We start from the raw sequence: 25,295 nt of genomic DNA on the forward strand, positions 1-25,295 counted from the left end.
TCTTTTGCCCATGCGCAAGATTATGTTACACAAATTTGTTGGCAAGAATCTATACCGTTAAAGTTTAAGCTTTAAAGGTTCGTTAAATTGTGGGTGGAAGAGATGAGTACCGAGTATAATATAGTCGGGAAACAGGACTATGGCCGTCCTTCTTATTTTAATTAAAAAAATGTTTGAAAATAAAACAAAATTTGATCTCAGCCTCGAAATATCCCCGTATCGCCAAGAGGGTAATGTTTGTTTTCCACATATCAGAGAGTTCAAGAAAAGCATACTACCCTTTAGTTTGGTTCTCCCAAATTTCATGAAACGACTTAACGCCTTAAATGGTTTAAGGTCAAGGTGAATGTAGTGGCTGCGTACCTCTTGCAATTAAGTGACACTTTATTGTTACATATTGTTAAACTAACTATAATGAATTCAGTACAATTATTTCGAGCAATTACTCTACGAAAAAGGCCCACATAAATCATTTAATGTATAAAATCGGAGATTTCAACTTTTGATGAGTATTCCAAAGATATAGATGCTAGATGCCATTTTTATTTGAGTTGGTATATGTACATACATTAAAAAAAAATGCCATTACATGGCAAACATAATAAATATAGTAAAATTTGATCAATTTATTTTCGTAGGTGTACCTAGGAAACCTATGTATGTTCTGGGCTTTGGTTCGGGGACCCTAAAGGTTATGAAGTAGATGAAATTATGGATGGAGATTTTTTATTGTCGGCCTTGTTATGTGTTAAATTTATGTTTAAAGTAAAAGCTAAAGTTTTATGTGACAATGGATCTAGACTAAAGAGCTAAGCTTCCTTTTACATCATGTAGGATGATTTTACTAAGATATTACAAAGAAAATATAAAAAAAAAATTTGTTGATGCCACGAAAACACGAACTATGTATTTAAACAAATTACCCTTAGATGTGAATGAAATATCTTTGGGGAGAAGATGAGAAAAAAATAGAGTACCACAGTAAAACAAAAGTTCTAGTATATAATACAAATCAGATGTAACAAATTTTTTAGGAAAAGCTGAATGACTGTCAAAGGAAAACGAGATATTATTTAAGTGAATTTGCATTCCATCTTTCTTAAATTTGTTCAAATATCCAAAATAATATTTAGAAAAGTTGTGTCAAGATCTACATACAGCTGGCAAAGGACAAAAGTATATTTATAATCTTTTAATTTTGGTCAAAAGTGTGCAACGCAGTGAAGGAGACATCCCCGACCCTATAAGGTATATATATTTTTGATCAGGATCACCTCTTGCATGTTCGTCTGTCCGTCTGTCTGTTTCTACGCAAACTAGTTTTAAGCTATCGTCTTGAAACTTTGCACACACCCTTCTTCCCTTTGCACGCATTATATAAGTCGGAACGGCCATATAACTGCCATATAACTGATTAATCGGAAATGGTATAACTTTTGTGTTTTTAGAGTTAGAGAGTTTAATTTTACGTGAGAGCTATTTTTGGCAAAATAATACGACATGCCAAATTTCATAAGGATCGGCCGACTATATCCTATAGCTGCCACATAACTGAACGATCAGAAATAACCCAACTTTCGTGTTTTTGAAGATAGAAATCTGGAATCTGGGTATATAACTTCGGCTCCGCCCGAAGTTAGCTTTTCGTTCTTGTTTTTCAGTGATTCAATCTTTCTAAAATTTTTTTAAATATCCCAAATAATATTTAGTTATGTGAAGCTCGATAACTTAAAACTAAAAGGAAAGAAATATTCGTTACTTTGCCGTAAAAATGAGATCAAAAATAGTTAGATTTTAAATATAAGAGGCATACTTGTTATAAACAATATATAAAAAGAATACAATTTAAATAATTGTACCATCACCGGTAATGTGTGAGTGCAAAGAAACAATTCATAAGATTTTCCGTGGATACGTGAGACGTGAACGAAAATAACCAACTTGCCTGAGGTGTAGTTATTAAAACTCGGTAGCATTGGTGTTGCTGATGAATAAATGCCTACATTATTATTTAGGCCAGTTTCAATTTCTAAAGGGTTATCAGGCGCATTAACACATAAAGATGACGTTCCTCCGCTCGGTTGAAGAAGAATAAGAGAGGGGGCATTTGTAGTACAATTTTCAATTGGACTGCTTTCCCTTAAAATATCTTCTGTACACTCTTGAACATGCGTAAAGTTTATGGGGTTACTTTCCTGTAAGTTTGTCTTGGTACTGCGCTTTTCAGATTGTGTCCTTTTATTTCGTCCATTTGATTCATCCACTTCTACATTTGATTCTCTTGTAAGAATTTCACGATTAAAATTTCTTTCAGGAGGGGCGTACATAATTCTAGAGGAATTTATGCGGCTTAGTTTATCTGCGTCGGAAGATTCCGTTGAAGTAATGTTTTCTTGCGCCATGCCTGAGGTTATTGACTCATTTTCTAATAAAGACAGTTGCGTGTAGTTTGCGTCGAAGGCTAAAGCTGGTGTATACATTAAAACAATTATACTATTGTGTATACTTAAAAAAAAACAAGAAAAACCTATTATAGGAGATATTTTTATACCCTTGCAGAGAGTATTATAATTTTGGTCAAAAGTGTGCGACGCAGTGAAGGAGACATCTTTGACCCTATAAAGTTTTTTTTTTATATTCTTTATCAGGATCACCTCCTGAGTTGATATAAACATGTTCGACTGTCCGTCTGTTTGTTTCTTTTGCACGCAGTATAAATATAATTTGGAACGTCCGGGGTCGGCCGACTATATCCTATAGCTGACATATAACTGATTGATCGGAAAAGCTGTAACTTTGGAGCTGTAACTTTTTTAAGAGTTTGGGAGATTTTGCATTGCTATTTTTGGTAAAATAATACGATATGCCAAATTTCATAAGAATCGGCCGACTATATCCTATAGCTGTCATATGGACACTATCTTATAGCTGCCATACAACTGAACAATCGGAAATGACACAACTTTCGTGTTTTTGAAGATAGAAAGTTGGAACTTCGTACAGATCCTATTTTTGGTCAGTTGATCCGACCTACCAAATTCTATAACGATCGGCCGACTATATCTTATAGCTGCCATATAACTAAACGATTGGAAATGGTATTTGGTAAAAAAACCAAGCTTGTCATTTTTGGAGATAGGAGATTGGGACTTTCTTTTTTAAATAAATGGGTTATATTATGATATTATGATCGGCCAACTATATTCGATGTTTGCGATGGGGTATACTGCAAGGGTATATAAACTTCGACTCCGCCCGAAGATAGCTTTCCTTTCTTTTCTTGCGTAAAAAAAAAAATTAAAACGCGAAGATAGATATATTAGTTTGTAAGGAATATAATCGCATCTTCCATATTTGCATTTCCGGATAGCGGCTGCTTCCGTATTTATGCAGATGTATTTTACAGTGAAAATAAATCATCAGCGATCGTAAAAGAATATATGTACATTCTTCATCTGCATCAACAACTGGACCGTTTATGGACAATGTGCGATAAATGATGAAAAGCTTTTTTATAATACCGACGTAAATCGTTAATTTAAATCAGTGGTGGGCAGGGCTCTATTCCAGGGGCAGAGCACATTTCTCCGCCCGAGCTATGCCGCAGACACACAGTATAAACGTATGAAACGTCACACTCTCAGCCTACTCTCTGCTATTTATCACTAATACTAATGCATTTAAATTAAAATATCAATGTAATGAGTGCCGACCTCTGATCTAAATCAACGAGTTTTTTTTAACATTATATAGAGCTCCAACGTCCTATCTTAAAAAACAATAGAGTTGGGTAATTTCCAATCGTTGAGTTATATGGCAGTTACATATAGACGGCCGATCCCTAAAAAATTTGCTAGGCCAAATTAATTGGCCACAAACAAAATTTATAGAAACTATTTATGCGTTGAGAAACTCAACACCCAACAAAAAAAAATACATTCGAAGTTAATTATACCGGGTACTTGTAGAGTACATACATGGGTATATTGTATTCGTGTAAATGCAAGTATGTAACAAAGAGAAGGAAGGAAGGTATTTTTGCCTGTGTGTCCTTACAAACGTGTGGATCTCAAAGACTATTTGGAGACTCCGATATTACACCTCCTCCTATTTTTCCACTCCCCACCAAATCAGAAACTTCTGTAGCGCAGTAAAATTTACGTAGATATTTTTTAAAAGAGTTTTGAGTCAAACTATTGGAACTTTGAGTCGTATGTTATCCACGCAGATATCCACAAATTATTTATATTTTTATTTCAAAATAATATGTTAATATCAGCCAGATCGGGCAACTATATCATATAGCTGCCATATAACTGATTGATCGAAAATGCTATAACTTTGGTGTTTTTATAGTCAGAAAGTTCAGTTTTTGTACGAGTGCTATATTTGACAAAATAATACGACCTACCAAATTTCACAAGGATCAGCTGACTATATCCTATAGCTGCCATATAAATGTTTGATCGGAAATGACCCAACTTTTGTGCTTTTTAAGATAGATAGTTGAAACTTCGTCAGTTGATCCAACCTACCAAATTTCATAAGGATCGGCCGACTATATCTTATAGCTGTCATATAACTGAATGATCGGAAATGGTTTTTTGGAGAAATACCAATTTCGGTGTTCTTGAACATAGAAGTTTGGGACTTTTTTTTAGATTTTGTATTGTAATAGATTGGTTATATTATGATATTTTCATAAGTATTGGCGAACTATATCTGATTCTTGCGATATATATCCGGTTTTTTCAAATTCAGATTAGGTTACCTTTTTGTATTTTGCAAGCCTCACGGCACTTGAACTAAACTTTCTTATATTCTTAAAATTCTTAAGAATATTATACAAAAAGATTTGTGAATGCCAAAGAGTGCCATCACAACTAAAACTCTAACCAAACACAGAAAAGACAAACTAAGATCGTTCACAATTATGTACTAAATACAACAATGATTTACACAAAAAACAACAAATACTACATATACTTTTTATTGTAAAAAGAAAATTAATACCTTTCTTTAAAATATAAATAACTTCCATGGCACAAACACTTGTTTTAAAAATGTTTAATACATTTTTTGCCAAAAGCTTCACTTGCACGTTGCTTACGCTGCAATACAGAATGAATATCATGCTATCACTTTCAATGCTATTCTTGAAGCGGACAGACAGATTAAAACAAAAAGATGAATAAATTCAAATAGCTAGACCAATTATAAATAAGAATTGGTACATTTAAAGTCAAAATTTGGACTTTGGTTTTTTTATTTTTGGCCTACGGGCTGGACCACTGTGGACCGTAAGAGGGTCGTTGTGCGTAAGTCGAACTAAAATGGCTAAGGTATAGGGGACCATAGTTTCTAGATCTCTATTAGGAACGTTAAAATGTAAAAGTGTTGGTAAATGCTGGCTATCTACATGACCATTAATAATTTTGTATAGGAAAATGGCACACAGCATGCTCTACGATTTGTTAAGGGGGGTAAGTTAATTCTGCTATGATGCAAAAGCCAAAAAGTTTAACCTAATTTAAAGGCAATCCGATAGAGAAGATACTTAGCCTGGACAGGGAAAGAACGATCAAAAGACATATGTAAGCTTATATTTTGATCCATTAAGTATTCATTAGTGAGTGAACGATACCATTAAGTATCGTTAAACACGATTTTTGAAAGTTTTCGAGATCGAACTGAAGATTGCATTGGGGAGAAGCGGATTTGTATTGAAGTAACGGGTCAAGATGACTTTCTTGAGGGAACCCAGATGTAGCACAGACCAAGCGGGAATGTAAATTTTTAAATGAGAATCTTTGTGTTCTTCCATTTAGAGATTTAGAAATTCGTCTGTAGTTGGCAGCATCGGATTTTTTTCCTTTTATATGTAAGAGAATTATGAAAGACTCCTTCCAATTAATTCAATTAATTAATATCCCTTTTTTTGTGATTTTAATAGGCTTAACCCTTTGAAGTACTCTTATAAGATTGGCTGATGGAATATTTAAGTATACATTATATTATATATAGTATATATTTAAGTATTGCTGATCTGAGATTTTTCTCAGATCAGCAAAAATTTGATATAATATAAATATTTGATATAAGCTTGTACTGCGAGGGTATTATAGGAGTTTTCATGGCAAAACGTACAGCTCTATCTCTTATAGTCTCGGAGATCTACGCGTTTATACATACAGACCGACATGAATATATTGTCAAGTTTGGCATATATAAGTTGGCGTAGAAATTTTTTCACATAAAAAAAAAAAAACTTTTGCTTTAGATATTGATAAAATTGAAAACAAACTTGAACTTAAAATTTGAGGATTCTAAGCAAAAAAATTTTGTTGCATAATTTTGCGCTTGCGGAAAACTACAACAAGAAACCCACGGCACAGTGGTCCAGCCCGTAGGCCAAAAATAAAAAAACCAAAGTCCAAATTTTGACTTTAAATGTACCAATTCTTATTTATAATTGGTCTACCTATTTGAAATAATTCATATTTTTGTTTTGATCTGTCTGTCCGCTTCAAGAATAGCATCGAAAGTGATAGCATGATATTCATTGTGAATTGCAGCGTAAGCAACGAGCAAGTGAAGCTCTCCGCAAAAAGCTTATTAAACATTTTTTAAACAAGTGTTTGTGCCATGGAAGGTTTTAATATTGTAAAGAAAGGTATTAACTTTCTTTTTTCAATAAAAAGTATATATGGTATTTGTTGTGTTTTGTGTAAATCACTGTTGTATTTAGTACATAATTGTGAACGTTCTTAGTTTGTCTTCTCTGTGTTTGGTTAGAGTTTTAGTTGTGATGGCACTCGTTGGCATTAAAAAATCTTTTTGTATAATATTCTTAAGCATTTTAAGAATATAAGAAAGTTTAGTTTAGGTGCCGTAAGGTGCCGTGCGGCTTGCAAAATACAAAAAGGTAACCTAACCTTAATTTGAAAAAACCGGATATATACCGCAAGAATCAGATTTTTTTCGCCGATCCTTATGAAAATATCGTAATATAACTATTTCATAACTTTCATATAACTTTTTATCTATTTCAATACAAAATCTAAAAAAAGTCCCAAACTTCTATCTTCAAGAACACCGAAGTTGTTATTTCTACCAAAACCATTTCCGATCATTCAGTTATATGACAGCTATAAGATATAGTCGGCCGATCCTTATGAAATTTGGTAGGTTGGATCAACTGACCAAAAATAGAATCTCTACGAAGTTTCAACTATCTATCTTAAAAAGCACAAAAGTTGGGTCATTTCCGATCAAACATTTATATGGCAGCTTTAGGATATATTCGGCTGATCTTTATGAAATTTGGTAGGTCGTAATGTTTTGCCAAAAATAGCTCTCACCTAAAATTTGAACTCTCTAACTTTAAAAACACCAAAGTTATACCATTTTCGATCAATCAGTTATATGGCAGCTATAGGATATAGTCGACCGATCCGGGCCGTTCCGACTTTATACTGCGTGCAAAGGAAAAAGGGTGTGTGCAAAGTTTCAAGACGATAGCTTTAAAATTTAGAGACTAGTTTGCGTAGAAACAGACAGACGGACAGACAGACGGACAGACGGACAGACGGACAGACGGACATGCTCATATCAACTCAGGACGTGATCCTGATCAAGAATATATATACTTTATAGGGTCTGAGATGTCTCCTTCACTGCGTTGCACACTTTTGACCAAAATTATAATACCCTCTGCAAGGGTATAAAAATGAAATAAATAAATACTTTTTTTTTGCTCAGTAAATTCTCTGCTCTCATTGTTTTTTAAACATGTGTTAGTTTTGCCCCCCACTGTTTTAGAGTTAGAGAGTTCAAATTTGACACGAGAGCTAATGTAATGTTTTTGGCAAAACATTACGACATGCCAAATATCATAAGGATCGGCCGACTATATCCTATAGCTGCCACATAACTGAACGATCGGAAATGGTACTTGGTAGAAATATCAATTCTTATCTATCTTTCGTATTTTTGAAGATAGAAGTTTGGGACTTTTTTTAGATTTTGTATTGTAAAAAATTGGATTATATATTCCTATTCCCATAAGGATCGGCCAACTATATCCGATGTTTGCGATATATATCCGGTTTTAACTGCAAGGGTATATAAACTTCGGCTCCGCCTGAAGTTAGCTTTCCTTTCTTGTTCTATAGAATATAGCTATAGAAGCTATAGAATATAGAATAAGCTTGCCATCAATAGTTTTTGAAAAAACCTTTCGTAATGGCGCTACATAAATTCGCAATTTGTGTGGGTGGGACAGGGCATTGTAAAATTTTGAAACAATCTTGAACTGCGTGGGCATTGTAGAAGTCTCCATGTCAATTCCTAAAGCACTAACTCTTATAACACAGTGCGACAAAAAAAGAAAAGTTGGAGGCACTTTTGAAGAGACCTAGTAGGAATTGTTCATTAGGTCGAGTATAGTATAAAACCATGTTTGAAATTTTTCATACACCCTCAAATCTTGATTTATTTAAACAAGTCAGTCCAATCTTCATAGCTTTCCGGAGCAATAGTGTGCCATTCCATTCCGCCCATTCCTTTCTTTCACACACTTTTACTCCGGAGCGCTAGTAAACTTGTTTTGGGAAAAGCGTTATAACTTCAACAATTTTCATAATTTCGAAATGAAATTGGTCTTGTTTTATTCAGGATTAATGAGACAATATTGATATGTGTTAAGAATGATACCATTTCTTGGAAGTTGTACCGAAAAAATGGCGTCCAAGTTCGAAAAACACGACCAAAAATTAAAAATGTCAGTTTCTTTTGTAAAATTTGTATCCTTTCTGCTTAAATAAATTAAAGATGTATTTTTTTTCAAAAGCTACAACATTTAACTATTGAAAAACATAAAAAAATTGAAAATCGGCCTAAAATTGCGCGTTCAGGAATTTTTAAGAGCAAAACACTTTCGAAAAACCGTTTTTTTGAAATAAATCAAGATTTGAGGGTGTAGGAAAAATTTCAAACATGGTTTTATACTATACTCGACCTAATGAACAATTCCTACTAGGTCTCTTCAAAAGTTCCTCCAAATTTTTTTTTTTGTCGCACTGTGTAATCCGAAATTGAAAAGACTGCAGCCGGGTCTCATCTAAAGCGAAAGCGAAAACGAAAAGGCGAACATGACTTAGTGGAAGAAGCGTTGTACAAATGGTTTGAGCAACAGGAAAAAAACAACGTAGTTCTTGATCGGCATGTAATTTTAGCTAAGGCATAAGGGTTTTGTCTAAGGTTCAACGACGACTATGAACCTGATGGCTTTGGCGCTGGCGTAAACGTCACAACATAAAAGATGGGAAAATTCATGGTGAAATTGCTGCAAATAATTCTGTGTCGGCGAATGAATATCAACAAGACATTTTACCTAGATTAATTAAGGCTACAATCCGGAGAATATTTTTAACGCTGACAAAACTGGTCTATTTTATAAAGCAATGCCAACTGCAACATTTTACACTTGTGGAAACCAGAGAAGTTGCAATTTTGAACAATTTTGTTTATCTGCAATGCGACTGGAAGTTATAAAAAATCGGCATTTCTAATCGGCAGGTCAAAATCCCCCCGATGTTTGAAAAATGTCAATTTGCCACTGTAAAGAGACTTTTCGACAAATAATCACACAAGTTAATGCAGAAATGAAAATGCAAAATCGAAAGATATTGCTCTTTATCGATAATGCAACAAGTCACTCTGCCGTAAAAGGATGTTATCACATTAAGTTTTCCTTTTTGCCAGCAAATACAACGGCTCTACTGCAACCGCTTGACCAAGGCATTATTCACTCATTCAAACTGGAGTATAGACGTATTTTGGTCAAACAACAATAGATTGCTGTAAATTGTGGAAAAACCACAATTGAATTTTTAAAAACACTATCTTTGCTGGATGTTGTTCACATCATAAGTCAAGGATGGGCGAAAGTTAAAACTACAACTATTTAGAACTGCTTCAAGAAGGTAAGTAAGGCATATGTATATGTAAGTCCCATTCGCCTCAACTTACAAATGTATCTTTTCAGGCGGGATTTAATCTATGCTTTGATGTTATCGAAAGCGTTACTGATGAAGCGAAATTCGTGGAGACCGCATTTGATGCTCAAATTAATTGAGAAGAATATGCCAAAGTCGACTCAGATGTTGCTAGTCATGTTGTTAGTTCGGTCAGTTAACCGGAGATGAAATTGTGCAGTCTCTTTTTGAAGATGACAAGACAATCAGCAGTGAAAGTGAAAGTGACGAGGATAGCGGTGACATAAGCCGCCCTACTATCCAGGAAGGTTTTTATGCAGTGAAGATTCCTAAAAACATTTGCATGATTCACAAATGTGACGAATTTTTGCCAACACTGAATTCTTTGGAAAACAAATTATTCGATCACAATATCAACGCAGAATTTTTTAAGAAAAAATAACAGACTATTTTAACCCTTTACCGCTTACAAAGCCATATATGGCTTCTCACTTTCAATAATTTTTTTTTTGAAAAAAAAAACGGTACATATACTAAGCCGTTTGTTATCACTTATCACCTATTACACTTTCAACTATTTTCTGTAAGATTTCTATACTCAGAACTTCTTTGTGTTGCCTTATCTCAAATTTCAATCAGTTTTGTGCTCGCGCCTCAAGCAGACGAACGAAAGTGTATTGCGGTGAAATTAAAATTAAAATTACTACACTAAAAATCAGTTTTATCACTGAAAAGTGATAAAGAAGTGATTTGACAGTGATTTGGAACTTTTGAAGAGACCTAGTAGGAATTGTTCATTAGGTCGAGTATAGTATAAAACCATGTTTGAAATTTTTCATACACCCTCAAATCTTGATTTATTTCGAAAAAACGGTTTTTCGAAAGTGTTTTGCTCTTAAAAATTCCTGAACGCGCAATTTTAGGCCGATTTTCGATTTTTTTATGTTTTTCAATAGTTAAATGTTGTAGCTTTTGAAAAAAAAATACATCTGCAATTTATTTAAACAGAAAGGATACAAATTTTACAAAAGAAACAGACTTTTTTGAATTTTTGTCACGTTTTTCAAACTTTGACGCCATTTTTTCGGTACAACTTCCAAGAAATGGTAAAAAAACCGTTTTTTCGAAATAAATCAAGATTTGAGGGTGTATGAAAAATTTCAAACATGGTTTTATACTATACTCGACCTAATGAACAATTCCTACTAGGTCTCTTCAAAAGTTCCAAATCACTGTCGCACTGTGTAATCTATAAGATCCACGCGTTCATACGGACAGACGGACATGGCTATATCGACTCGGCTGTTGATGTGATCAAGAATATGTACTCTTTGGTAATTGGCACCCAACGCGTCGTAAGACCCTCGACCCGTGTTAAAAAAAAACAACGTGTCGTAAGACCCTCGATTCGACGTTTAAATAAAAAAATATATAAAACGCGTTCGATCCGTTTCAAAAAACAAAAAGCTACAAAACTACGTAAACCCAACAAAATCAGGCAACAACAACAACACAACCAAATAAAAACAAAACCAAGAACGACTACAAGAGCGCAACTTAATTAAAAGAAGGAAGACACCCGACAGCGGCAATAACATTTAGCTCACTCTTTTCGAATTGCAAAATATTTTTAAAAAATATTAAAAAAGTGATTTTCCAAGAGTCTTGGTTAAAACAAAAATAATAATAAAGGCACAAGTTCGGAAATTTTTTTTTTAGAAACAAAGGAACAAAATTGTTTGTTCTTTGTGTTAAAATCTTATGAGTGTTAGTGAGATAGAAGATTTGTTAGCCAGATTTCAAAAGCTAAACACCTCGGGAAGTTCACAACAAAATAGTTCAAACATGGCATTGACCAGTGAACAATTTAAATCCATTATAGAAGGCGCAGTTGCGAGCGCACTCGCCGCGCAGGAAAAAAGCTTTGTACAAAAATTACAAGAAGTTCAGAAGCGATTAGGTGGTGTAAATATCGGCAACCAGAAGTAGAAACGTATAGGGATGCCGAAATTATAACAGGTATCGCATGCTGCGAAACGTTAGATATTATGAAGTCCCTGCCGGACTTTGAGGGAAAGAATGAGACATACGTTTCTTGGAGGAAAGCGGCGCATACCGCCTATAAAGTATTTGAGAAATATGATGGTAGTTCCAAACACTACCAATCTTTAGGCATTCTCCGAAACAAAATAAAAGGCTCGGCCGATATGGTTCTTTCGTCATTCGACACGCCTTTAAATTCTAAAGCTATTATTAACAGGCTTGACTTTACATACGCGGACAAACGACCGATATATTTAATATAACAGGAGATGTCAACACTCCGTCAAGGAAACATGACACTTCTGCAGACGAAGTGGAGAAAAAACTAACTCTGCTTATAAACAAGACAATTATGACCTACGACAACACCGTAGCTGCCTCACTGAACGAAAAATACAGAGCGGATGCACTACGAGTATTTATTTCGGGCACAAGAAAATCGCTTAGCGACGTTCTTTTTTCGTCAAGACCAACCGATCTTCCTTCCGCTTTAGCATTAGCGCAGGAAGTAGACGCTAATCACGAGCGATACATCTTCGCAAGTAGTTTCGCACGTAGCACGGAGGAAAAACACCAAAAAGGCTAAACAAAGAAATGCATCGACAGACGCTAAGTTTAACCCAAATGGTAAAAATCCTCATTTTAATAAAATACCACAAAGTCAGCCCCCCAGACAGGAACCGACCCAACCAATGGACGTCGATCCTTCATTATCCCGTTTTAGACAACCAACCCTAAACCAACGATGTAGTAGAATACGATGAAATACATTTTTTAAGGCATAACTCCCTGCTCCCATTTATAAAAAGAGATATCGCAGGGAGAAAAATAAAACTTTTAATTGACACAGGGGCTTCCAAAAATTACATCAAACCTATTAAAAATTAAAAAACGTTGTTTTCGTAAATAAACCATTTTCTATAAAATCAAACCATGGTCATAATAAAATAAATAAAAAATGTATATTGCACATTTTTAATACAAATACAACAATTTTCAATTTTGTATTCAATTTTCAATTTTATATTGAACAACATTTTTCTTGCTTGGAATTGCTGCAGTTAGCACGATTATGTTTGGTGAAAAAACTCGACATCTCTTATATTTTTCGGATAGAGAAACACTTATACAGAGAGTATGCGATGTGGTCAAAAAAGACGTAGTCAATACAATTTTATGCGAACTACCAGTACTGGCATTTATCCAACATAAATTAATAGAAACTTTCCCAACAACCACATTCCGTTACACGAACCGTATGGTGACTGACATCCTAGACAAAAACGAACAAAAAGAAATTACGGTGTCGGAACATAACAGGGCTCATAGAGCCGCTCAGGAAAACGTAAAACAGATTCTGCAAGACTATTTTTTTCCAAAAATGACTCATATGGCAAATGAGGTGGTCGCAAATTGTAAAATATGCCAGAAGGCAAAATACGATAGACACCCTCAGAAACAATTTCTCGGAGAAACACCCATTCCCTCATACACAGGCGAAATCCTACACATTGACATACTTTCGATAGACAAAAAATACTTTTTAACTTGCATAGGCAAATTCTCAAAATTTTCAATTGTTCAACCTATTGCTTCCAGAACCGTTGAAGACGTGCAAACCGCGATTTTACAACTTATTAATTTCTACCGGCGACCGAAAACAATATATTGCGATGATAAGCCCTCTATAAAATCTGAAACAATTAGGTCTTTTTTAAGCAACCGGTTTAACGTGCAAATCGTTAATGCACAGCCGCTTCACAGTACATCGAACGGACAAGTGAAAAGATTCCACAGTACACTAACAGAAATTGCACGGTGTTTAAAAATCGAAAGAGGTATTGAGGACACGGTTGAATTAATACTACTCGCGTCTATAGAATACAACAGAAGCATTCACTCTGTAACAAATAAACGACCCATCGACATAATTCACTCATCAACTATAAAGCTTAACGCAGAAATTAGAGATAAAGTCTCAAATGCACAGAACATCCAACTACAAAGATTAAATAAAACTAGACAAGACAGAAATTTACAAGTAGGAGACAAAGTTCTCGTAAAATCAAATAAGAGGTTGGGAAACAAACTATCAAATTTGTACACCAAGGAAACCATTGAAGCAGACTTGGGGACCATAGTCTTAATAAAAGGGAGGGTGGTCCATAAGGAAATTTGAGGTAATTAAAATAAAGTTTATTTTTTCTGTTCTTTTACTTTCAAGATCCTAGGATTTGGACGGTACTTTTTTTCGCCGTATCAATAACGGCCAAAATCACCGATTACACGGCCTCAAACTACATACCATACATACCATACTTCGAGAAAATTAAATTCACACAGAAAGAACTCATAGAATCAGAAAATAGTCAGATAAACATTAACACAAAGACCCAGGAACAAATTAATATCGTAACAAACACAGTAAACGTTTTGGTAAAAAAATGCTAAAGTAAAACAGATAAATACAGAAAATTTGTATGAAAAATTGCTATCAAGAATTAGAATAATTATTTTCGAGCTCGAAGCATTAATGTTGTCAGTTACACTTGCGAATATTGGATTAATCAACCCTGCAGTTTTAGATTCAAATGATTTACAAACTGATCTAATGGAAGTTGCTCAAATTAAAGTTTTATTAAATAATAATTTTTTGCTTTTTATATTAAAGTATCCTAAGCCGTACGTAGCTTGTAAGAAGATAATCTTGCACCCCGTTGAAAACAACGGCACTATTCTTAATTTTGCTGAAGATAATACTATAGCTGACTGTGAGAAATGCCCTACACAACCTGTGCCCAGCAACTTCACTCAGGGGGCAACGCACACTGCGACTCGCACCAGCCACCTTGAACCCCAAACAATCATCGATGATGGTGTCATCATTCTCAATGACGGTACAGCTACGATCAATGGACAACTGGTAACCGGAAGGTTCCTCGTTACATTCGACGACGGGGTAAATATAAATAACACCATATACCAAAACCTGAAGAGCTACGTTAAAAAATCACCAGCCCCCGCTGCATCAACAGTCCTTAACATTACGGACCATCAAGAAATACTGAGCTTACCATACTTACAAAAATTAAATATGGAAAACCTACGTTACATTGGGAAAATAGAAAAGCCACTGGAAACACGGCCTATAATATCTGGAGTGGCCGCGATCGCCTTTTTGGTCATCTGCTTTACTATTTACAAGCTCTATCAGAAAGTTATCATTGACAGCTTCGAGAAGTCCAAGAACGTCCTTCATTTAAGTAAGGGAGGAGTTAACAAAACGGTCTCCTAGCAAAACGGAAGTTTCTAGGCTGATAATGCTTCACAGCATAAAATAATGCAAGGCTAGCGATACCTGCGGACGTTGCACAACGACGTTGCCGAAATCCCGGGCTTCGGTCAGCGCAATCAGCGAGCAATGCACTCCGATGCAACGGCGGCTACCCAACACCATGCATGGGCAGCCGAGTCAGCACTTTTACGGCATAGGGCTAGCTTCCGTTATAAGAATTAATGTACTTAGCAGTTATTTTGAAAATTTTTTGAAATTTTTATTTTTGAATTTTGGAAATAGACGGTGACGGTCAACCTCACAATTACAAAGTCTTCTCATTCGCGAAATAAAATCGCGTCTTAAAAGAATCCTAACAAGAAAGCAAAGCTAACCTCGGGCGGAGCCGAAGTTGATATACCCTTGCAGTTAAAACCGGATATACATCGCAAACATCGGATATAGTTGGCCGATCCTTATGATTACATCATAATAAAACCAATTAATTAAAATAAAAAATCTAAAAAAAAGTTCCAAGCTTCTATCTTCAAAAATACGAAAGTTGATATTTCTACTAAATACCATTTCCGATCGTTCAGTTACATAGCACTGTAGGATATCGGCCGATCCTAATGAAATTTCGTAGGTCGGATTAACTGACCAAAGATATAATCTGTACAAAGTTCCACTTTCTATCTTCAAAAACACGAAAGTTGGGTCATTTCCGATCGTTCAGTTATATGGTAGCTATAAGATATAGTCGGACGATTCTTATGAAATTTGGCATGTCGTAATGTGTTGCCAAAAATAGCTTTCATGTCAAATTTGAACTCTCTAACTCAAAAAACACCAAAGTTATACCATTTCCGATCAATCAGTTATATGGCAGCTATAGGATATAGTCGGCCGATCCCGGCCGTTCCGACTTATATACTGCGTGCAAAGGAAAAAAGGGTGTGTGCAAAGTTTCAAGTCGATAGCTTTAAAACTGAGAGACTACTTTGCGTAGAAACAGACAGACGGTCAGACGGACATGCTCATATCAACTCAGGAGGTGATCCTGATCAAGAATATATATACTTTATAGGGTCGGAGATGTCTCCTTCACTGCGTTGCCCACTTTTGGACAAAATTATAATACCCTCTGCAAGGGTATAAAAAGGACTCTTTGTTAATTTATACACTATGGTGTTGGAAAGGATTCCTTCTCTATGTTACATTCACTACACTCTAGTATACCCCCATAATGTACCTCTACGAGTACCATGTATAAAAATACGAATACCATTCTTATACTTATATTCATTCTTATATTCTTATACTCTACAAGTACAATGGGTTTTTTATAGCACCCACAATTTTTTTAATTTTATCACAAACGCTCCAACATGTTTGAAACCATTTTTTCAAAAAACGAATTTTTAATGTTTAAATATAATAATATTCATATTCCTTCCCTTACCTGTGTAGAAAGGGGAGACTGATTGTTCCTGTACTGTGTTGGCGCAATTTTTCATATCATGCAAACTTATAGGCATTAACTGTGTCAATGAATGATTTCCTACATCGGTTATAATCATTAAACAAAAAAAAAAACCAATAAATAAAACAGAAACAGTAATTAAAAACTTATAAAAGTCAAAAATAAAAATGAATATAGATAATTCTAAAGTACAAGTATCGACTTACCCAGTGATTGACCGATGGCTTGGGTATAGAGTGAGCCTTGTGCTTGAGAAATGGTTGCAACATTATCGTACAAAATTGATGTATCATTGGCAGGTAGCGTCGTGTTAGATCCTGCTAACGTACTTGCTGAATATCCGTTAGATGCTTCATAGTATGACACTGCGCTATTTGCACTTCCTGCTAAATTTCCCAACTCCGTGAGAAACTTATGTTCATCTTTAATACACCATTTACCTGACCATATCTTTAAAAAATGTTTATACATTATATACATTATTCAAACACTTTTATAAGCTAATATCTAATGATTTTAGTTACTATTAGGAAATAGTAATTTAAGAAAGTTTTATTTATCAGAGTTATTAAAAAGACTAAAGCATTACATAAAAAAAATCCTGTTGAATGACAATTTAACAATACCTTTGTAAATAAACTAAAAAACCCAATTTTACTTATTCTCAAGGTAACATATGTTAATTTTCTCCAGGTGCCGAATAAGGATATTTTTTATCCGGTACTTGTAGAATAGAGAACAAGAGAACAAGACAAAAAAAAAAATGACAAAAAAAAAGTTTAAGATATTTTTGACCACTTTTTCAGGCTAAAACTAATCACTCAGAAACGAAGAAAGATATTTAAATTCGGGTTTTTTATGGTGCTATTTAAGACCAATAGTCACCTTTTGAAAAAGTGGGCACGACATTATAAAAATAAAAAAAAACCAATTAAATTTTCTAAAATTAATTATTTTAAATGTATATGCATATATATGCATATATGTATATATATACTTATATACAAGGTATATACTTTAATTATGTTATTAGCTCAAAATTAAAAAAATTAACTTATTTAAATATTAAATAATTAAATCTGCTTTATTTAAAGAAACACACATTACAAACAGGCATTACATCTTATGGATGGACCCTGTTCGACTCACTTTGTATCCCTTTTCAAAATGTAGGGTATACACAAAAAAATTAGTTTGTAAGGTTATAAGTCCCGACATATAAGTGATTTCATTATTTGATAAAATTAATTTAACCCTTTCAAAAATTGTTTGTAATTTTCCACTTTAATGGAGCAGTATCATATCTGAATATTTTGCTATAGGAACGGCAGTCTTCGACAGCCGATAAAATTAAAAAGGTTTCATCCATTAAAAATTTGTTGAACATTGTCATTGAAAGTCATTAAAGAATATAGAATAGAATATAGAGATTTTTATTATTTTTATTTAATTTTTTTATTTATTTTAATTGTCTATATTGCAACATATTATTTTTGGCGAGAAAAAGTGGTCTTATTTTCTATACAAATTTCCACACATTAAAAAAAAAGATGAAAAGACAGCTATAGCCAATCATAAACTCAGCCAAGGAAAATTTTTTTCATACTTTTTTCATACTTCTTGGGAAAAAAAAGCTCAAGCAGATCAGTAGGGAACAAGAATAAAAAGTCTAAAACTGCTCTTATAGTCTTCGAGATCCACGTGCTTCAAATTTGAACACGTTTGTATGGAAAATGGTATGTTCGAGTACATGGGTACACATGGGTTTTTCATATAAAAATTAACTATAAGAAAAATTCGTTGGATAAAAGTATTTCAAACAAGAAAGGAAAGCTAACTTCGGGCAGAGCCGAAGTTGATATACCCTTGCAGTTAAAACCGAGTGTATATCGCAAACATCGGATACAGTTGGCCGATCCTTATGAGAATATCATAATAAAACCAATTAACTAAAATAAAAAATCTAAAAAAAAGTCCCAAGCTTCTATCTTCAAATATGCGAAAGTTGATATTTCTACCAAATACTATTTCCGACAGTTCAGTCGGCCGATCCTAATAAAATTTGGTAGGTTAGATGAACGGACCAAAAATATAATCTGTACTAAATTCCAGCTTTCTATCTTCTAAATCACGAAAGTTGGGTCATTTCCGATCGTTCAGTTATATGGCAGCTATAGGATATAGTCGGCCGATCCTTATGAAATCTGGCATGTCGTATTATGTTGCCAAAAATAGCTCTCATGTCAAATTTCTTACTCTCTTACTCTAAAAACACCAAAGTTATACCATTTCCGATCATTCAGTTGGCAGCTATAGGATATAGTCGGCCGATCCCGGCCGTTCCGACTTATATATACTGCGTGCAAAGGAAAGAAGGGTGTGTGAAAAGTTTCAAGACGATAGCTTTAAAACTGAGAGACTAGTTCGCGTAGAAACAGACAGACAGACAGACGGACAGACGGACATGCTCATATCAACTCCGGAGGTGATTCTGATCAAGAATATATATACTTTATAGGGTCGGAGGTGTCTCCTTCACTGCGTTGCACACTTTTGGACAAAATTATAATACCCTCTGCAAAGGTATAAAAACTATCCTGTACTGGCGCTAAAGAAATACTGTACTTGGACGGGAGGGGGTGTGTGAAAAATTTTGAAATAAACTTGAACTGCCTGGGTGTTATAGGAGTATCCATGCCTAATGCTATAGCTGTATTTTTTATAGCCTCTGAGATCCACACGTTCCTATGGGCAGATCCGTTCATACGGATGGCTTATCGACTCGGCTTTTGATGCTGATCAAGAATATATTTTTACGGGGTCGGAGATGATTCTTTCTTTACGTAAAATAAATTCACAAGAGAACAATATACCCTTGTACTCTACGAGTTAGGGGATAAAAAAAAGTATGATGTCCCATCTATGTGTTGTGTTATATTTGGTACAAAAGTTTTAAGTAAAAATTACACAGAAATTAAATTTTTCGCCAAATGACCCGACCCCTACCACAATACTCAAGGATTGCTCCAACATCGAAAATTACACAACTTTCGTGTTTTTAAAGATAGAAGTTTGGGACTTTTTTTTTTAGATTTTTTGTTATATTGATTTGGTTTCATTATGATATTCTCATAAGGATCGGCCAACTATATCCGATGTTTGTGATAGGGTAGCACAGTGGATAGGGTAGGATAGGCAGATCTAGGGGGGGCGAAAGGAGCAAGCGCCCCGGGCGCCAAATCTAAGAGGCGCTAAATCGAGTCTGACTAGCAATATATGTTTCGAGAATTCATATTTTTCCACGGCGCTGCGCATGTAACGCTACCTATAGAATACAAGTGTAAGTGTTTTATGATGTGATCAAAAGAAAAAGGGACGCTCGAAACGTCATAATAAACTTTCTTACTTAGAGAGAGAGAGAGCGAGCAGTATACGTGTTAGGTTATGAGCGCGTTTGTTTACATACATTCCAATCAAGGCAGTGTTTTTCTATTGCAACATTTAATCAAGGTACTTTTGCTTCAATGTTACTTATCAAATATTATTCACTGAACCTTCCATTTCTTGATGTTCTAAAAATATATTTATAATATTTCAAATTAGGCGTGGAAAACAAAAAAAACGACGCTTTTTAGTTGAAATTTTGGACAGCCTTTCAATCAAAGTTAATACTCGTTTTGCTCGTTTTTACTCGTTTGCTAAAGGAGACATTTCCGACTCTATAAAGTATATATATTCTTAATCAGGATCACCTCCTGAGTTTATATAAGCTAGGCTTCTGTACGTCTGTCTGTCTATCTGTTTCTACGCAATCTAGTCTCTCAGTTTCAAAAATATCGATTTGAAACTTCGCACACATTCTTCTGTTTTTTGCACGCAATTTATAAGTCGGAACGGCCGAGATCGGCCGACTATACCCTATAGCTGCCATATAACACATTGATCGGAAATGCTTTAACTCGGGTTTTTGAAAATAGAAAGTTGCAAATTCGAACAGATTCGATTCCAAATTTCATAACAATCGCCCGACTTATATATATAGTATATATAAGTACTATATACCATATATAGTATTATAAGTATATATATACGGATCGGCCGACTATATCTTATAGCTGCCATATAACTGAACAATCGGAAATGACCCAACTTTCGTGTTCTTAAAGATAGAAAGCTGGAACTTGGTACAGATTATATTTTTGGTCAGTTGATCCGACCTACCAAATTTCATTACGATCGGCCGACTATATCTTATAGCTGCCATATAACTGAACGATCGGAAATGGTTTTTGGTAGAAATACCAACTTTAGTATGTTTGTATATAAAAGTTTGGGACTCTTTTTAAATTTTGTATTGTGATAAATTGGATTATATATTCATATTCCCATAAGGATCGGCCAACTCGGCTTTCCTTTCTTGTTTTAGATTTTGTACTGTAATAAATTGGTTATATTATGATATTCTCATAAGGATCGGCCAACTATATCCGATGTTTGCGAAATATATCCGGTTTTAACAGCAAGGGTATATCAACATCGGTTCTGCCCGATGTTAGCATTCATTTTTTGTTTTATACTTACATTAGGATAAACTTGGTCGTTGTTATATTCCGTTCGTTGTCTTTTTAGCTCATCATCTGAGAAAGAATTTGTGTTCCGATTCTCATCTAAAAAAAAATTAGGGGAAAATCATTAAACTTAATTAAAAAATGTTACATTTGCATTGTCTTTCGTTAAAGCACGTGTCTTTTGAGTGTATTTAGTAATCATGGACATTATACCATAATGTGTTGATAAAGTCTTGCTTGCACGAAAAAGTCAATCAACCCTTAGATAAATTAAATTTTTATTTCCGCTACTCGCAGAGTATAAGGGTAAATTGTATTCAAGTATATGTATGAAGCATGGAGCAGGAAAAATCGCTGATAACATAAAGGATGTACATACATACATCATCCATCCTTCCATCCATCAGAGACTAAGATATATAAGACGGAGCTATGAGATATTGCATTTAGACTCGTATAGTCCGATGCCCCACAAAAATGACACATTACTAAAGCGCCAATGCAGGAAGGCATTTTGAAAAAATGTAGGGCTGTATTTAGGGCTGTATAACATTTATAACATTTTTATATCGGCCAACTATATCCGATGTTTGCGATATATATCCGGTTTTAACTGCAAGGGTATATAAACTTCGGCTCTGCCCGAAGTTAGCTTTCCTTTCTTGTTAGGGCTGTATTTATTCGGGGAACCACAGAAAACATTAGTAATTTGGGTAAATGGGTCGCTCCAAGCCACTGAAAAATTTTCACCTTGCCACAGGATTCCAAATGGTTTAGTCTACACAAATACTCTTAGGAGTTTTTTGTTGATTGAATGGATTTGTAAAGAAGCTACACAAATTTATATATTGATTTCATACCAGATCGTTTCAGTTTTATACCCTTGCAGAGGGTATTATAATTTGTCCAAAAGTGTGCAACGCAGTGAAGGAGATATCTCCGACCCTATAAAGTATATATATTCTTTATCAGGATCACCTCCTGAGTTGATATAAGCATGTCCGTCTGTCTGTTTCTACGCCAACTAGTCTCTCAGTTTTAAAGCTATCAACTTGAAACTTTGCACACACCCTTCTTTCCTTTGCACAAAGTATATAAATTGGAACGAGCTGGATCGGTCGACTATGTCCTATAGCTGCCATATAACTGATTGATCGGAAATGGTATAACTTTGGTGTTTTTAGAGTTAGAGATTTCAAATTTGACATGAAAGCTATCTTTGGCAAAACATTACGACGTGCCAAATTTCATAAGGATCAGCCGACTATATCCTATAGCTGCCATATAACTGAAGGATCGGAATTGACCCAACTTTTGTGTTTTTGAAGATAGAAAGCTGGAACTTGGTACAGATTCTAGTTTTGGTCAGTTCATCTAACCTACCAAATTTCATTAGGATGAAAGCCCGAAGTTAGCTTTCCTTTCTTGTTTGATTACAAATGATCCAGCACCGAGTTATAAGGGGCACCGCAATTCAACTTTTTTTGGCGATACGTCCGGACAATTGCTACCATTGCCATATTTTCAAATATTTTTTTGTAAAAATTTGATAAAACATTCTTAAATTGAATGCATAATATCTGAAGAATATTGTGTCAAAATTTCAAGTCAATTGAAGCAAAGTTGATGAAGTTATTAGTTATTGACAAAGTTACTTAAAACCGTTTTACACTGGATTTTTTTGTGGGTCATTTCCGATCGTTCAGTTATATGGCAGCTATAGAATATAGTTGGCCGATCCTTATGAAATTTTGCATGTCGTAATGTTTTGCCAAAAATAGCTCTCGTGTCAACTCTTGAACTCTCTAACTCTAAAAACACCAAAGTTATACCATTTTCGATCAATCAGTTATATGGCAGCTATAGGATATAGTCGGCCGATCCCGGTCATTCCGACTTATATACTGCGTGCAAAGGAAAGAAGGGTGTGTGCAAAGTTTCAAGACGATAGCTTTAAAACTGAGAGACTAGTTTGCGTAGAAACAGACAGACGGACAGACAGACGGATAGACGGACAGACGGACATGCTCATATCAACTCAGGAGGTGATCCTGATCAAGAATATATATACTTTATAGGGTCGGAGATGTCTCCTTTACTGCGTTGCACACTTTTGACCAAAATTATAATACCCTCTGCAAGGGTATAAAAAGATTGAATCTGAATAGCATCGCGTTGCAAATTTGGTTCGATATTTTGTATGGAGCAGTAGGATATAGTCGGTCGATATATTCAATTTTTCTTTGCTCTAACTTTGAAGAACATTTCATAACGATATAACAACTAAAGGTATTTTTGGCCGCGTCTCCATAAAGTCCCAAGTACTGTGTGGTGCTTTCTGTATAGGTAATTTTACACCTTCGCCCAAGTTCTCGCAAAAATTAATATCGCAGAAACGATAAAAGATTACTGAGGTCGGCAGTACACAATTTGACAACCGCGTGCCTGAGAGTGCGTGTTGTTCAAGCATTGAACCTCTGCAGCCTAACACAAATACATAAGTGGTGCGCTTATCAAACTTAAGAAAGGCTCCCATAGCAGGTACGCGTGGAGCGCGTTGATAAAGAGTTTTAAATAGAGAGATAAGTAGTTTTGTAAGAGAATTGTACAAAATAAATACAGTTTCCAAAAGGAACCCATTGGAGTAACACACATTTATTTGGAAAATACTCTATATAGAGCCGAAGAATCAAAAATTTTCTGAATACGTTTCTGAGTTTCCCTACATTATTAAAAGTTTATTCATTCCTTTGGTCCGTCCGATATTAGAGTATGGTTCATGTGTCTAGAGTCACCAAAATGGAGTACATCAGGACCGCATAGAACCGGTACAAAAGAATTTCTTAAAATTTTCACTTTGAGGATTTAACTGGGATGCACATCTTCATCTTCCCTCTTACGGTAGCAGACTCTAACTAATAAACTTACCAACATTAACTTATCGTAGACAATGCTGAGTAGTGATGTAGATAGCCATTATTTATTTACACGATTTCATTTCAATATTCCTAATAGAAGTACTATAAACTTTAGACCTCTACTTCTTAGTTATTGCAGTTCGATGTTTCTCGCTTGTTTCTCGAGGGCTACTCTGTCGTCAGTTCATCTAACCTACCAAATTTCATTAGGATGAAAGCCCGAAGTTAGCTTTCCTTTCTTGTTTGATTACAAATGATCCAGCACCGAGTTATAAGGGGCACCGCAATTCAACTTTTTTTGGCGATACGTCCGGACAATTGCTACCATTGCCATATTTTCAAATATTTTTTTGTAAAAATTTGATAAAACATTCTTAAATTGAATGCATAATATCTGAAGAATATTGTGTCAAAATTTCAAGTCAATTGAAGCAAAGTTGATGAAGTTATTAGTTATTGACAAAGTTACTTAAAACCGTTTTACACTAAATTTTTTTGTGGGTCATTTCCGATCGTTCAGTTATATGGCAGCTATAGAATATAGTTGGCCGATCCTTATGAAATTTTGCATGTCGTAATGTTTTGCCAAAAATAGCTCTCGTGTCAACTCTTGAACTCTCTAACTCTAAAAACACCAAAGTTATACCATTTTCGATCAATCAGTTATATGGCAGCTATAGGATATAGTCGGCCGATCCCGGTCATTCCGACTTATATACTGCGTGCAAAGGAAAGAAGGGTGTGTGCAAAGTTTCAAGACGATAGCTTTAAAACTGAGAGACTAGTTTGCGTAGAAACAGACAGACGGACAGACAGACGGATAGACGGACAGACGGACATGCTCATATCAACTCAGGAGGTGATCCTGATCAAGAATATATATACTTTATAGGGTCGGAGATGTCTCCTTTACTGCGTTGCACACTTTTGACCAAAATTATAATACCCTCTGCAAGGGTATAAAAAGATTGAATCTGAATAGCATCGCGTTGCAAATTTGGTTCGATATTT

General features: G+C 34.8%; 1 protein-coding gene across 8 annotated transcripts in view; it reads right to left on the reverse strand.

Annotated features, from left to right (window-relative positions):
* Positions 1–25,295, reverse strand: part of sv (paired box protein shaven) — a 67,619-nt gene that overhangs the window by 11,056 nt on the left and 31,268 nt on the right. For 3 of the 8 annotated variants that reach the window (XM_070282369.1, XM_043213410.2, XM_043213412.2), the window contains 4 exons: positions 21,380–21,465; positions 17,005–17,248; positions 16,778–16,876; positions 1,946–2,467 (listed from right to left, as the gene is read on the reverse strand). In XM_070282369.1, coding sequence (XP_070138470.1) covers positions 1,946–2,467; positions 16,778–16,876; positions 17,005–17,248; positions 21,380–21,465 — 951 coding nt within the window. The remainder of the gene's footprint in view (positions 1–1,945; positions 2,468–16,777; positions 16,877–17,004; positions 17,249–21,379; positions 21,466–25,295) is intronic. The other 5 variants (XM_043213414.2, XM_043213416.2, XM_043213411.2 and 2 more) reach the window with 4 other exon arrangements.

This window comes from Drosophila bipectinata, chromosome 4 (genome assembly GCF_030179905.1).
Source record: "Drosophila bipectinata strain 14024-0381.07 chromosome 4, DbipHiC1v2, whole genome shotgun sequence".
Taxonomy (NCBI): domain Eukaryota; kingdom Metazoa; phylum Arthropoda; class Insecta; order Diptera; family Drosophilidae; genus Drosophila; species Drosophila bipectinata.